General features: G+C 43.4%; 5 protein-coding genes across 5 annotated transcripts; all 5 read right to left on the bottom strand.

Moving 5' to 3' along the window:
* Positions 1-361: 361 nt before the first annotated feature.
* Positions 362-2,398, bottom strand: LOC132705853 (myrosinase 1-like). The gene is made up of 10 exons (XM_060676780.1): positions 2,309-2,398; positions 2,102-2,247; positions 1,939-2,041; positions 1,793-1,883; positions 1,407-1,743; positions 1,261-1,355; positions 1,031-1,200; positions 716-980; positions 563-666; positions 362-510 (listed from the first exon to the last, which is right to left on the bottom strand). The coding sequence occupies exons 1-10, from the start codon at positions 2,350-2,352 to the stop codon at positions 387-389; spliced, it is 1,479 nt and encodes a 492-aa protein (XP_060532763.1). The 5' UTR covers positions 2,353-2,398; the 3' UTR covers positions 362-386.
* A 449-nt stretch (positions 2,399-2,847) lies between these two features.
* LOC132705851 (myrosinase 1-like) lies at positions 2,848-4,920 on the bottom strand. The gene is made up of 9 exons (XM_060676778.1): positions 4,783-4,920; positions 4,584-4,732; positions 4,335-4,528; positions 3,950-4,286; positions 3,801-3,898; positions 3,572-3,741; positions 3,260-3,521; positions 3,095-3,201; positions 2,848-3,043 (listed from the first exon to the last, which is right to left on the bottom strand). The coding sequence occupies exons 1-9, from the start codon at positions 4,827-4,829 to the stop codon at positions 2,920-2,922; spliced, it is 1,488 nt and encodes a 495-aa protein (XP_060532761.1). The 5' UTR covers positions 4,830-4,920; the 3' UTR covers positions 2,848-2,919.
* Positions 4,921-6,131: 1,211 nt separating this feature from the next.
* On the bottom strand, positions 6,132-8,309 carry LOC132705852 (myrosinase 1-like). The gene is made up of 9 exons (XM_060676779.1): positions 8,092-8,309; positions 7,893-8,041; positions 7,644-7,837; positions 7,259-7,595; positions 7,109-7,206; positions 6,878-7,047; positions 6,566-6,827; positions 6,394-6,500; positions 6,132-6,339 (listed from the first exon to the last, which is right to left on the bottom strand). The coding sequence occupies exons 1-9, from the start codon at positions 8,130-8,132 to the stop codon at positions 6,216-6,218; spliced, it is 1,482 nt and encodes a 493-aa protein (XP_060532762.1). The 5' UTR covers positions 8,133-8,309; the 3' UTR covers positions 6,132-6,215.
* Positions 8,310-9,158: 849 nt separating this feature from the next.
* Positions 9,159-11,148, bottom strand: LOC132705850 (myrosinase 1-like). The gene is made up of 7 exons (XM_060676777.1): positions 10,765-11,148; positions 10,625-10,715; positions 10,232-10,568; positions 10,006-10,100; positions 9,782-9,951; positions 9,361-9,732; positions 9,159-9,306 (listed from the first exon to the last, which is right to left on the bottom strand). The coding sequence occupies exons 1-7, from the start codon at positions 11,067-11,069 to the stop codon at positions 9,183-9,185; spliced, it is 1,494 nt and encodes a 497-aa protein (XP_060532760.1). The 5' UTR covers positions 11,070-11,148; the 3' UTR covers positions 9,159-9,182.
* Positions 11,149-11,355: 207 nt separating this feature from the next.
* LOC132705854 (odorant receptor Or2-like) lies at positions 11,356-13,516 on the bottom strand. Its single transcript, XM_060676781.1, has 5 exons — positions 12,042-13,516; positions 11,893-11,992; positions 11,742-11,840; positions 11,537-11,692; positions 11,356-11,483 (listed from the first exon to the last, which is right to left on the bottom strand). Exons 1-5 carry the CDS (start codon positions 12,800-12,802, stop codon positions 11,430-11,432), a joined length of 1,170 nt encoding a protein of 389 aa, XP_060532764.1. The 5' UTR covers positions 12,803-13,516; the 3' UTR covers positions 11,356-11,429.
* Between the last annotated feature and the right edge of the window lie 28 nt (positions 13,517-13,544).

The raw sequence follows: 13,544 nt of genomic DNA on the forward strand, positions 1-13,544 counted from the left end.
TCTTCTTGCGTGCCTTTCTTTATACTTTTAAGGGAACGTCTAGAAAGATGTAAAAGCAGCCCAAGAGCAGATCACCGATGAAGCTGTTTATGCCCTTTATGATTTTAAAATGATCGTTCGCTACTCCGTCTCTGGGATCTCCGGGCGTACATTTGTTTGTGACTACAGTTTCTCTCACAAATGAGACCTGGTTAGTTTTGTTTGTTTTGCTTGTTGCGGTATGATAAAAATAGTTCAAATCGTACCTTCAAGTGTTTTTAGGAAAAACAACACCTTTATCAACCACTCGAAAAGACAATGGCGTCTTACGCAACGCTTTCGACACTCTGACGCACACAAAAATAAAACAACAAAATCACCAACGATTCGTTTATTGGGCAAGGGTACTACTGGCAATTATCCACCAAACACCTGGTAGTCAACAGATTCTGATACCAGTACGCCGAATTTTTCCAAGTTCTTGTCAGGTTCGCGCTCTCAAAATCCACATGGACTAACCCCAACCTTTGCCTTTAAGAAAAACAAAAAACTACCCCGCAGCTCGCACCATATTTGAACTTACGTATGACCCGCATTCCATTCAAGGACATCGAGCAGACTCCAGTGCAAGTAACCGATTACGTTGACTCCATCGTCGATAGCATCCAGTAGATTGCTTAAGTAACCCTGCAAAGGAAACATCACCAATTTGTATAAACGATGATAAGCATCAAACCTGCATGTAGGTGATCCTCTCTTGATCCTCTAAGGTTCCGGTGCTGTCCGGCCACCCATTTTCAGTAACCATCACCTCTGCGGGATTGTACTCCACCTTGATCCAGTTGAGAAGTTTCCTCATAGCTTCCGGGTAAGAAGTAAGCCAGTCAGAAGACGATTTCGGCCACGAGGGGTCGCTGAAGACGTTGTTGCCCTTATCCAGCCAGTAACTGGGCTCGCCCACGCCATAGTCGTCAATGTGTTGCGTATAGTAACCAGTATAGCTAATTGTTATCATAAAGACGTCGAGCCTTAATATGTAGACGTTACTTACATGTTTATGGCGAAATAGTCGTGAGTGCCTTTGATGTACTCCACATCTTCATTACTCAGAACTGGTAAGCGGGAGAAGGTGTAACCCTCGAGAAGACTTCGATTTCCTATGCGCTCTATCATAGGCTGGGGCCAATTGCCATGATATATCGGGTGGGCGTACCAACCAAGCTAAATTGTCAATTCTTTCAATATTTTCTGTTGTTGTGTGTACTATGGCAGATTACTTACGCCGAACTGATTCTCGATATTGGCCGCTTCTACATCCAATGGCGAGTCACTGTAAGGTTCACTCCACGGATGATCCAGAGCGATACTGACCACTCCTGAAATTAAACGTGCCAGACGGCGAGGATTGAGTTGGGAGCTTTCGTTACCTCCTTGCGAATTCCTAAATTCTTCGTCATAGATGCGGTAAGCTTTGGCGTGCGCGAGAAGTTGCACGTATGCGCACTGGTATATGCCATCACCTATCAGTTCCAATCCGGGGGCGTTGTTAATACTCCCGTAGCCTATAAGACAGGTGGATTTGGGCTCGTTGATGGTGAGCCATCTTTTAACGTGTTCGCCGAACATTTGGTAGCAAATCCTCGCGTAATCGCCAAAGTAGGTGGCTATCTGGGGATTCAGCCAGCCGCCCAGTTCGCTTAAGTGCTGGGGAAGGTCCCAATGGTACAAGGTAGGCAGTGGCTCTATGTTGTTGTCTCTTAGGGCCTGGAAAGGAAGCAATTGGGTTTCTATCAGATCTTGGAAATACTAGCACCTTTATTAAATTTAGGTAATAATTCACTCCTTCCTGGTTAATGTGTTTGGTGGTACCATCAGGTAATATCCTGGTCCACGCGATTGAGAATCTGAAAAGCCAAAGTGTTTAGCAGTCGCTCTGTGACGTAGAGTTGAGCGGTCAACCTGTAGACGTCTACGCCGATGTCTTTGAGTATCTGCACGTCTTCCTCCCACCTATGGTAGGAGTCGCAAGTGACGTCGCCGTTGTATCCATCCAGACTCCTAGCTGGAAATACGATAAACGCGGTTATGAATCAGAAGAAATATCCGATTTATCTAAGCTCACATGTGTTTTCGTGGAAGTAACGGTCCCACATGCTTTCCCCTTTGCCACCTTCGTTCCATCCTCCTTCGATTTGATAAGCAGAAGTGCTAAGGCCGAACTGGAAGTTCTTAGGAAAGAACTTGTTGGATAAGTCGGCGCCGTGGCACCTTTAAAATGTAGATGAAAATCTAAACTCGGAACCAAGTGTATTGGAAGTTTTTCACTTACCAGTTAAACGTGAGACATAGCAGAAAAACTCGTAAGGTGAGCATCGTCGGGATACGTTCAAACAGCGACAACAAATTAAAAACACATTTAGAAAGTGTTTTTTTTTTTCATTATCTAGTCCAGTAGATTATTTGGAGAGGGTTGGCGTTATCTGAACAAAACTTTTTTTAACCATGGCGACAAGTTCATACCGGTTGGTGTGAAAATGTCACAAAACAAGTTGGCATAAATGACATAAAAAGCTAATAAATGGTTAATAGCATCGATTTACTGTTTTGCCTGAAAAAGTTCTGTTAAAGTTGCTGATAAAGCCCCCTTGTGCAGCTGTGCCTGTACCAAGGACTATCAAAGCCCGGATGGGAATGCACAAGTGAAAAGTATGCAGGAGCATCTTGATGTGTGTATCCCATACCAACCTCTAGGGCCACACTTTGTCTTTGGCTGCGTGTGTGCAATAATATTTTGATTAAACTGTTTCATTATGAGTGGTTCTTTTGTTTCTAAAGAAGTAATGAATGAATTTATAATATCAGTAACACTATATTTATAATTTTATGCACTACATTTTCTAATTTACTACACATTTACGCAGTAATAGATAAACAATATTCTCATTGGCACTGATCTAACAAACATCTAGTGGCGATAACGTTCTGGTAGTATTTTGCCGAACTCTTCCACGTTCTGGTCCTCTGTGGGTCGTTGAAATCGACTTTGATGAGTCCAAACGGTTCCCTGAGAAAGAAGTTGTGCCTAATCGGCGACCATCAAAGTTCAGTCACTTACGTGTACCCTGTCGACCATTCAAAGCTGTCCATCAGACTCCAGACCGTGTAGCCGGTAACGTTGATGCCATCTTCCAAGATACTATCCAGTATGGCGCTCAAGTGTGCCTAATAAACACAGCTGCATCATCAAATCCGGTTTGAGAAATTTCCACCTGAATCTCACCTGGATGTAGGTAATACGACCCTGATCGTCCAGCTCTCCAGTGTCGGACCAGCCGTTCTCAGTGATTATGATCTCGCCGGGATTGTAATCTTTGTTTAACCGGTTTAGAATGATTCTGAGTCCCTCCGGATAGGAGGTAAGCCAAATGGAAGCAGCTTGCGGCCATGATTGGTTAGCGAAAGCCAGGACGTTGAGATCAAATAAATTGTTGGGCGGGAATCCCACAAAATCATCTAGGTATTGAACCAGCGCGGAGGAGTAGCTACGAACAAGGCCGATTAAAAACTTAAAACCCCGATTAACGAGATTTACTAGTTAACGGCTAAGAAGTCGCTGGTTCCATTGATCAAGTCGATCTCCTCCTGGGTGAACTGCGGAAGTCGGGAGAAAGGATAGTTGCCCTCTTTGCTTTTGGCGGCGATTCGATCGATCATCACTTGGGGCCAGTTTCCGACGTATACCGGATTCCCATATGAGGCGCACTTATATTAAAGGGCATTACTTAGGATGAAGCCTAGTACAGAAATTATTTGACACCTACACCCATTAGATGGTTCCTTTCTGCGGCCTCCTGGTCCTTCGGGTTATTGGGGTCTAACGGGATCGAAAGGCCGCATACTAGGCCTAGGGCAACTTTCCCTGAAAACCTCAATGTCGGGATTGGACTCCACGCGGCTATAAAGTGCTCACCTCCTTGCTGAGCCCTGAACTCATCGTTGTAGACGTGCCACGCTCTGGCATGAGCCAACAACGAAACGTAAGCGCACTGGTACATGCCACCGTCGATCAGTGTGTATCCTGGGGCGTGCGCCCCCAAGCTGTAGCCCGACCCGCATGTAGTTTGGGGTTCGTTGATGGTCATCCAGTATTTGACGTAAGGGCCAAAGTTCTCGAAACAGATGCGGGCATAAGCGGCGAAATAATCAGCTAGTTGGGGGTTCAAAAAACCTCCAAAGTCGCTAAGGTGCTGAGGCAAATCCCAATGATAGAGGGTTACCAATGGTTCGATTCCGTTTTGTTTGAGCGCCTATAATGTGATTCATCAGAACGAATTAACACCGACTTTTGTGCTTACCTTAAACAGATTGAGATAGTAATCGACTCCTTCCTGATTCACTCGGTACGGGGTACCGTCCGGTAGAATTCTTGTCCAAGAAATGGAAAGCCTGTAGATCCTGACGCCAAGCTTTTTTAAATTATCCACGTCCTCTTGCCACTTATGGTATGAGTCGCAAGCTACATCACCATTGGTGCCGTCGGCGACTTTACCTGTTCGAGTAATAAGAAAAATAACTCGGGGTTTGCGTAACAAGTTTTGACTTACTCGTAGGGTTGTTGTAGTGCAAGAAATGGTCCCATATACTTTCCCCTTTGCCATCTTCATTCCAGGCGCCCTCGATCTGATATGCCGCTCCGGCAGCACCGAATTGAAAAGATTCGGGAAAGTATTTGTTGTTTATGTCGGCCTGGGTGCTAAAAGTATCACCGTGATGCATGGTTAAAAATATATGAGAAGCGTTTACCTTGATACTAAACAGAGGACCACCACTAAGCAGTATCGCCTCATCATTAATATTCAGTGGGCTGGTTTAATCAAGTCGCTAATAAACTCCAATTATGATCAGCATATATATATATGATTTCGCCAGATTCATTGAAAATTCTACGTTGTTTGCTTGTTATAGCACTTGGAAACTGAAATCTCGATCGAGAGATTGGCGTCTCGTCGTTTTTTATTTTAGGTAAACCTAGACGTTGCCAGGAAAATATTTTTGAAGTACTTATCAAAGCGATCCAAATGTACCCTAGTTTTAGGAAACATCGTCAATATGTCCCTTTAAGATATTACCGCATTTTTTGACTAGCCTTGCCTTCGCATTTATTATGTGCTTATGAAACGTAACGCCATTCGGATTATGCGAGCATCTTCGTTCATGCTGAAGGGTACAATATCTATTTAACCTGGAAGAAAGTCCCCAGATTGTACAAAGTTTTGGAAAATGTAATTGTGGTAATGGTAATTACTATTAGCAGCTCAGATGTCATTAGCCCATAATCAATTTTGCTTCCTTATTACTAGCTACGTTTTTATATTGTTACGCCTATGCTGCCGGTTATGATTTTTTTTATTCATTTATTATTTTCAAATTTATTGCTTATCGCCTAAATCTAATCGCATTGTGATTCAATCTATTGTATTCAGCAAGATTATTAACAGCATGATTAATTTTGATCACTCGATAAACTATGAATGATATTCCATCAGATGAAAAATCAGCCCAATAAGCAAAGGAGTTTTCATTTGCCGACAGTGCTATCAAGCAAGAGACTCTGGTAGTAATGCGTTACTGGTGATCGTCTACAGCTCGACCTATCATTTAGTTACCAATGGGCTATATCTTGCAAAGAATATATAGATATAATTCCAACAGTAAACATCAGCACGGTGAGTCACCATTATTCATCAACTAACCAAAACTAATAGTTATAAGTTATTAGCGGGACCAGAAGAGAATGATTTAATTTCGCATTTCATTCAACTCATAATCAACAAAAATTGAATTCCTGATGTTTGTATTTGAATCTCGGATGGTTTGTCTTTGTAGTAATATAGAGAGTGCTTGTGGTATTCTATAATCTCCCTATTTCATGCCATAACATTCTTGTTCCTTTCCCATCTTTTGAAGATTATCATAGAGTGATGAGTTTTAAGTTAAACAGGTTTACGAGATTTATTTCGATAAAACATACTGGAAAATCTTTTTTGATTCAGTTTTATTTATTTAATATTTGAATATTTATTATTCCTTGAAGTTATTTTTTATTGCGTTTTCAGATAACATTAAAAGATCTTTTATCTAGATGTGTTCTAGGTATATAGTTGGATTTATTTACATGATGTATATGAACAGTACAATTTGTTAAATATTTCCCCAGTAAGTGTTCAATAATATCCTCATTCGCACTGATTCAACAAGCACCTGGTGGCGATAACGTTTTGGTAGTACTTTGCCGAACTCTTCCAGGTTCTGGTCCTCTGTGGGTCGTCGAAATCGACCTTGATGAGCCCAAATTTTTCCCTAAACAACGATGAAACTCAGACTCATCAAACAACGTCTAGAGCTCCGACTTACGTGTACCCTGCCGTCCATTCGAAGCTGTCCATCAGACTCCAGACGGTATAGCCAGTAACATTGACGCCATCTTCTAAGATACTGTCCAAGATGGCGCTCATGTGAGCCTAATAAAAGCAATTGCACCACCGAGTCTTCCTTCCGGTTCGAAAAATTTCCTGCTGAATCTTACCTGAATGTAGGTGATGCGACCCTGATCATCCAGCTCGCCTGTGTCGGACCAGCCGTTCTCAGTGATTATGAACTCACTGGGATTGTAATCCTTGTTTAGCCGGTTTAAAATGATTCTGAGTCCCTCCGGGTAGGAGGTAAGCCAGGGGGAAGCAGCTTGAGGCCAGGATTTGTTAGCGGAAGTCACGACGCTGATATCGAACCACGCGTTGGGCGGAAATCCTACCAATTCGTCTATGTATTCAACCAGCGAAGAAGAGTAGCTACGGACAAGGGCACGTAAAAATTGAAAGCAACGGTTTGCGAGATTTACTAGTTAAGTGGTAAGAAGTCGCTGGTTCCCTTAATCAAATCGATCTCCTCCTGCGTGAACACCGGGAGCCGCGTGAAAGGGTAATTGGCTTCTTTGCTTTTGGCAGCGATTCTATCGATCATCACTTGGGGCCAGTTTCCGACGAATACCGGATTACCGAAAGAGGCACACTTAAACAAAAGGGCATTACTTAGAACGGGATCCTAGTATAGAGTGTTAGTAGATACCTACACCCATTAGATGGCTCCTTTCGGCCGCCTCCTGATCTTTGGGATTATTGGGATCCAACGGCATCTGGGCGCTGCATACCAGGCCTAGGGCAACTTTCCCTAAAATCCATCAACATCTGGGTCTGACTCCACTCGAAATTCATGTGCTTACCTCCCTGCTGAGCTCTGAACTCGTCGTTGTAGACGTGCCACGCTTTAGCATGAGCCAACAATGTAACGTAAGCGCACTGGTACATACCACCGTCGATTAACGTGTACCCCGGTGCATACAGCCCCATGCTGTAGCCCATTCCACACGTAGATGTCGGTTCGTTGATGGTCATCCAGTACTTGACGTAAGGGCCAAAGTTCTCGAAACAGATGCGGGCATAAGCAGCGAAATAATCAGCTAGTTGGGGGTTTAAAAAACCTCCAAAGTCGCTAAGGTGCTGAGGCAAATCCCAATGATAGAGGGTTACCACTGGTTCGATTCCGTTTTGTTTGAGCGCCTGAAATGTGATTCAACAGACCGATTTAATATAGACTTTACTACCTACCTTGAACAGATTAACATAGTAATCGATTCCTTCCTGATTCACTTGGTATGGAGTACCGTCCGGTAGAATTCTTGTCCAGGAAATGGAAAGTCTGTAGAGCTTGACTCCGAGCTTCTTTAGATTATCCACGTCCTCTTGCCAATTGTGGTACGAATCGCATGCTACGTCGCCATTGGTGCCGTCGATGACTTTGCCTGTTCGAGTAATAAGAAAAATAACTCGTGGTGTGCGCGACAAATTTTTACGTACTTGTAGGGTTATTGTAGTGCAAAAAATGGTCCCATATGCTCTCCCCTTTGCCATCTTCGTTCCAGCCGCCCTCGATCTGGTACGCGGCTCCGGCAGCACCGAATTGGAAAGATTCCGGGAAGTATTTGTTGTTTATATCGGCTTTGGAGCTAAAAGTACCATCGTTAAGTGTGCTTCAAAGTATACGAAAAAAGCTTACCTCGATATTATGCAGAGGACCACCACTAAGTAGGGTTGCATTATTAATGTTCAGTCTAGTTGGTAATAAGCCCAAATGATAACCTGCGTATATATACGATTTTGTGAAATCCATTGAAACTTATACGTTGTTTGTTCTAGTACTTGGTAAGCGTTAGATATAGAATCTCCATCGAGTGCTGAGCGGCACGTTTTTTCATTCTAGGTAAACCTAGACGTAGCGTGAACGGGGAAAACAGTTTCGAAGGCACGGATAGTTTTGTGGCATTTCCTTGTCCTCAAATTTATATCATTTTCAAAATGGCAATAAAACTTAACGAAATTGACATTATGCAAAATCTCCTTTGATTGTGAAAGGTTCAGTGTGCTTTAAAGTAGTAGTTTTGTTTCTATGGGACCGTCTACATTTTTATAGTTACGCCTCTGCTGCTGGCTAAGGATTTTATGTGTTTATTGAAAATGTCCAGCTTATTGTGTTGATCTAATCGTATTATGACTCACTTTATCATATTCAGCGTGATGACTAATAGAATGTTGAATACTCAAAAAATTATAACTGACATTCCATCAGATAAACTCTGGCAAATACCCCTACTACCCAGTTAGTGAGTAAAAAAGCATAATTCGCAGTTAGTGAGTAAAAAAGCATAATTCGCAGTAGCGCCACCTGTTCAAAAGTTATTGATGAATAGAAATTTTGACATTTACTAAATAGTGACTTATGCATAATACAAACGTGTTAATGCTCTGAGAAACCAGAACTCACATCGAAACCTTGAAACCAAACAATTATTTGGCAAGGTGCGGAGACCTTTGATACCATAAACTGTAGGGTGGTGTATAAGTGTCTAGGGTTTTGGGAGAGGATCCAAATAACAACGTGTGGCACTAACAAATATAAGAAAATCCACTAATTTTGACGTTATTAAGGTTATGGAAATAGGACTAGTTACATGACAATATCTGGCGACCCTTCAATATCATATATAACAAGCTGGAGCATAGGAAACCAAAACAGATGCCAGGTGCCGTGGTAAAAAGAAAAGAAAACATATGAAAGATATTGGAAACGTTTTTAATAATAATAAGTTTTTATTGACACTGATCGACCAAACATCTGGTTGCGATAACGTTTTGATACCACTTGGCCGATTTTTTCCACGTCCTCGTCCTGTTCGGGCTATTGAAGTCCACATGGATTATGCCGAACTTTTGCCTGAGAACCACACGTAACCTCAGTAACGATTTCCTCATCATAAGTTACACTTACGTGTATCCCGAACCCCATTCGAAGTTATCCAGCAAACTCCACAACGTGTAACCCGTGACGTTGACGCCATCCTCGACCAGTGCTAGCAATAGGTTACTCAAGTAGCCTTGGTAGTACGATACTCTGTCGTCGTCGTCCAAGGTGCCTGTGACGTCAGTCCACCCGTTCTCCGTAACAATGATCTCTGGTGGTTTGTATTTGTCATTGACGTAATTGAGAAGTTTTCTCAAGCCCTCCGGATAGGAGGTCAGCCAGTCCAGAGATGATTTCGGCCACGAGGGGTCGCTATATGTGTTACCACCTTTATCACCCCAATACGTGGGGGGATTCGCCTGGTAATCATCGGTATACTGCACCATATAGCCGGTGTACCTAGAATACCGGTTTCAAGAATGGTCGCGATCGTCAGGAGAGTGCTTACATGTTGAGGCCGAAAAAGTCAGAGGTGCCTTTAATAAACTCAACTTGTGTGTCAGTGAATTGAGGCAATCGGGATTGGGAGAGACCTTCCTGGACGCTCCTATTTCCGATCCTGTCGATCATCACCTGGGGGTAGTTGCCTAAGTAGACGGGATTGGCATACCAACCAAGCTGAAAGGAATAAATTAAAACTTAATCAGTCTACATCGTGTTTTAGTCGCTTACACCGAATTCGTTTTCCCTTTCCACCGCTTCGGCGTCCTGTTGGCTATTGCTAGCCGGTTCACTCCACGTGTGGTCGAGAACTATACCGACTTTTCCTGACGTAAAAGCAAAATACTATAAAGAATGAATTTTTAGGTTGCGTCATATCATGAAACTTATAAGCCCCATAGCGACAAATTCACATGTAGACCCCTTAATACCATGGCTATTCTGGGAATATAGATACCTCCTTGTTGACTTCTGAACTCTGTGTCGTAGACATGCCATGCTTTGGCATGAGCGAGTAAAATATTGTGAGCGCAAGTGTACACTCCATCCCCGATCAAGGTCAGTCCCGGTGCTTGGATGCCGGTACCGTAGCCCCACATGCAAGTAGACTTGGGTTCGTTTACCGTCACCCAATATTTGACCTGCTCTCCAAAGAGTTGGAAGCACACCCTCGCGTAACTCTCATAATGGTCGGAGACTTCGGGTACCAACCACCCTCCCTGTTCGTTGAAGACTTCCGGGAGGTCCCAATGGTATATGGTGACAATCGGCTCGATACCGTTCTCTTTCAAAGTCTGTAACAATAATGGTGTCAGACTACAAAGGATGGCAGCATCGACCTTCGCTTCACCTTGATAAGGGTGAGGTAGTAGTCAACACCTAGCTGGTTAATAGTATCGGGATATCCGGTTGGTAATATTCTGCTCCATGATAATGAAAACCTACAAAGAAACCAGTGCTAAGCTGTGCGAGCACAAGATCGCAGATTACCTGTAGGTTTGGACTCCCAGCTCTTTCAAGTGTTGTACGTCCTCCTGCCACTTGTGGTACGAGTCGCAGGCGACGTCGCCGTTGAGACCGTCGTCTGTATGGCCGGCGTTTTCATGCAACCAATGGTCCCACATATTTTCGCCTTTACCATCCTCATTCCAAGCACCTTCAATCTGGTATGCGGCTGTCGAAGCTCCGAATCTGAAGGATTGAGGAAAGTACTTGTCGGCAATGTCAGCTTGGAAGCTGCAAGGGCAGAATGCAGCCAACAGAACCGTCAGAATGGAAAAGATTCCACGCAGCATGTTGATTGATACTAAATTAGTTTCGGATTAGATTGCTCTAGGTGCGAGCGTTCAAGTGGATGGTCGATATAATAACGAGTGTTTTGTTTACCCGCGGTGTTTGTTATTCGACAAATACATCGGAGTGTTTTGGTGGCTTGGACGATCAGCCACGAGCACTCGTGATAATTTCTGAAGGTTTCAAAAATAAACGAGATAGTTCAACCATCGAGAAAGAAAACGGTCTTCGTGGTAATTCCTTTGAGGGCGTTAAGAACACAATCATTCAAACAAACAAGTTTTATTTCTGTCATTAGCGCTGACTCTTGATTCAAAATATGTACAACAAACTTTTGAACAGCGTCATCCAATATGTAAAGATCACTCGTAACTGTTCATCATCACAGTGACATACGAATACGACGCTTTAATAACCTAAAAGACAAAATGCAACTAGAGGAAGATGATTTGCTTCACTTCGTGGTTACGGTAACTGCAGATTGAGTCGTCATGGGTTCAAACGGACCGATTGTCAACGCAAGCGGCTTTTGGGCGCGGACCATCATAGCCAACAACACCTTTCGCACTGTCTCGCTTTGCTCGTACCAAAGACTGTCGTACAAGGCATCCGACAGTGCTAGGCTCTGCAAGATATCCGTTGATTACGTATTCTACACAGCTCGATGGATTTACCTGCTCCCTTATTTCATTAGCGCTCCATCCCAAAATGAAGATCTGAGCTATTAGGAAGCTGAAATAAAAAGCAGGTGCCGGCAGCATCTTCGGATCGTACTGCAAATCAAAAATTAAATCTTCGCTTCTAACTTGAACACATATCGCTTACCGTTATGAACTGCACTGACACGGTAGCCACGTTCAAAGAATTTAGAATATATTCAAGCAGCACCAGATATTTCAGGGAGTTGTTTAGTCTTTCTACGAAACTGAAATCAGTTGGGTGAGGGTTGGTGAATTCATGAAATAGAGGCTCACCCGATAACGTCCTGGTGTTCGCGAACTAGGTCTCGCAGACCCGACTCTGCTAGCTTGCCCAGTTTGACCCTCAGCCTCTTCAATATCGATGGCACGAAAATGACGCAGGAAAAGACTATGGTTTTAGTCGACACTATGAGGAACATGCTAATAACCACCCAGACGTCATGGGCGATGAGAAGTAACGCGAAATGTTTCTCCTCGTCCCATCCTCCGTAGCTCAACTCCAAAGGCAGAGGTCTAGGTAGCGTGGTGTTGAATCGAGCGTTGTACTTGTGCACTTGAAGCTGTCGCCAGACGTTCTCGAGTGCTATGGAGGCGCCGCTACCGCACGTGAATATGAACATGATGAAGTTGGACTTGCGACAGAAGCCGAGCTGCTCAAAATGGTTTCGCGACACTTCAGGATCCGTGCATTGCAGCATTTGGCGTTCTTCTTCCATGATATACGACAAGATCCGTTTCAAGGGGCCGCTTTGATACAATATGGCTGCATATTCGACGATTATCACGGTGATGATGTACGATGCTTGCTTGAACATCTCCTCGGAACTCTTGTTCGACACTCCGGAGGCCAAAGTTAGAGCGAAACGAGCGGCCAGGGATATACAGATGATGACAAAGTACGATTGGACGATGGCGGAATAGTAGGGGTAAATTTTGAGGGGATCGTGTAAGGGAAACCTCCAGATACCAGCGACGATCATGAAACACTTCGAGAAGTTGAGTATGGAGGGTCTATGGGTTCGAGATGCGTTCATAGTGGCAGCTGAAGACGCTACGCAAAGTTGTAACGAGTTGCAAGGTCGTGTAACATTTATACGGGTCTTGCCGATTGCGTGGCACTGATTTTCCGACTTGCATTATTTATTTCCTCGTAACGTGTACTTTTCTTTCTCCGGCCCTGTAATTAGGCGCCTCGTGCGGGGAACGGCGTCGCGGCGCCCTGTGATTTGCGCTGCGATTGTTCCGCGAAAGCACGCGTGATTGATCCGGAGTTTTCCGAAATTTTCATTGAAATTGGATAGTAACCGAGATTTCGTTTTAATGATTAATGAAAGAATAAAATAAGAACTTATGGTTTTCGTGTGGTTTTGGTCTATGCGCCAGTGGTATCAGATTTGTTTGTTTTAGCCCATTTTCCTTGTGTAGGGTGCGAATGTAAGGTGAAGAATTTAAATAAGATGCAGATTCCTAACCGAAACAACCTAACTAAACTAACCAATAACAGATATCATCTAAACTGCATCAACGAATAACTGAAAACAAAATTGCTAGCTCCAGCGGCGTAAACGAAGAGGTTTATGACATTTGAAAAAAAAAAATATTTGAAAATTTAAATAGTTTTCAAATTAATTTCTCCTTTTTACAAAACTTATGGATTCCTCCTGAGTCGGTTTTTGCTGGTTCGAAATTGCGGATGTTCTTCTTCAGATTTTGACTGAAACTGGCTCGGATTTTACTCTGTACCTGCTTACATATTGTTTGAGGAGGAGCGCTAAT

Source organism: Cylas formicarius, unplaced genomic scaffold, assembly GCF_029955315.1.
Source record: "Cylas formicarius isolate icCylForm1 unplaced genomic scaffold, icCylForm1.1 PGA_scaffold_8__14_contigs__length_24414737, whole genome shotgun sequence".
NCBI classification, from domain to species: domain Eukaryota; kingdom Metazoa; phylum Arthropoda; class Insecta; order Coleoptera; family Brentidae; genus Cylas; species Cylas formicarius.

Coding starts and splice junctions, on each gene's coding strand:
- LOC132705851 (XM_060676778.1), bottom strand. CDS start 4,829: ATGATGAGGCGATACTGCTTAGTGGTGGTCCTCTGTTTAGTATCAAG. Junction 3,742..3,800: donor AAAGGAACCATCTAATGGGT/GTAGGTGTCAAA, acceptor CTTTAATATAAG/TGCGCCTCATATGGGAATCC. Junction 3,202..3,259: donor GTCGTATTACCTACATCCAG/GTGAGATTCAGG, acceptor TGTGTTTATTAG/GCACACTTGAGCGCCATACT.
- LOC132705852 (XM_060676779.1), bottom strand. CDS start 8,132: ATGCAACCCTACTTAGTGGTGGTCCTCTGCATAATATCGAG. Junction 6,828..6,877: donor GACTTCTTACCACTTAACTA/GTAAATCTCGCA, acceptor CCTTGTCCGTAG/CTACTCTTCTTCGCTGGTTG. Junction 6,340..6,393: donor GAATGGACGGCAGGGTACAC/GTAAGTCGGAGC, acceptor ATCGTTGTTTAG/GGAAAAATTTGGGCTCATCA.
- LOC132705850 (XM_060676777.1), bottom strand. CDS start 11,069: ATGCTGCGTGGAATCTTTTCCATTCTGACGGTTCTGTTGGCTGCATTC. Junction 10,569..10,624: donor ACTACCTCACCCTTATCAAG/GTGAAGCGAAGG, acceptor TTATTGTTACAG/ACTTTGAAAGAGAACGGTAT. Junction 9,733..9,781: donor GACTTTTTCGGCCTCAACAT/GTAAGCACTCTC, acceptor CCGGTATTCTAG/GTACACCGGCTATATGGTGC.
- LOC132705854 (XM_060676781.1), bottom strand. CDS start 12,802: ATGAACGCATCTCGAACCCATAGACCCTCCATACTCAACTTCTCGAAG. Junction 11,993..12,041: donor GAACACCAGGACGTTATCGG/GTGAGCCTCTAT, acceptor AACTGATTTCAG/TTTCGTAGAAAGACTAAACA. Junction 11,841..11,892: donor TGTCAGTGCAGTTCATAACG/GTAAGCGATATG, acceptor TTTGATTTGCAG/TACGATCCGAAGATGCTGCC.
- LOC132705853 (XM_060676780.1), bottom strand. CDS start 2,352: ATGCTCACCTTACGAGTTTTTCTGCTATGTCTCACGTTTAACTG. Junction 1,744..1,792: donor ATTACCTAAATTTAATAAAG/GTGCTAGTATTT, acceptor CTTCCTTTCCAG/GCCCTAAGAGACAACAACAT. Junction 981..1,030: donor GACTATTTCGCCATAAACAT/GTAAGTAACGTC, acceptor GATAACAATTAG/CTATACTGGTTACTATACGC.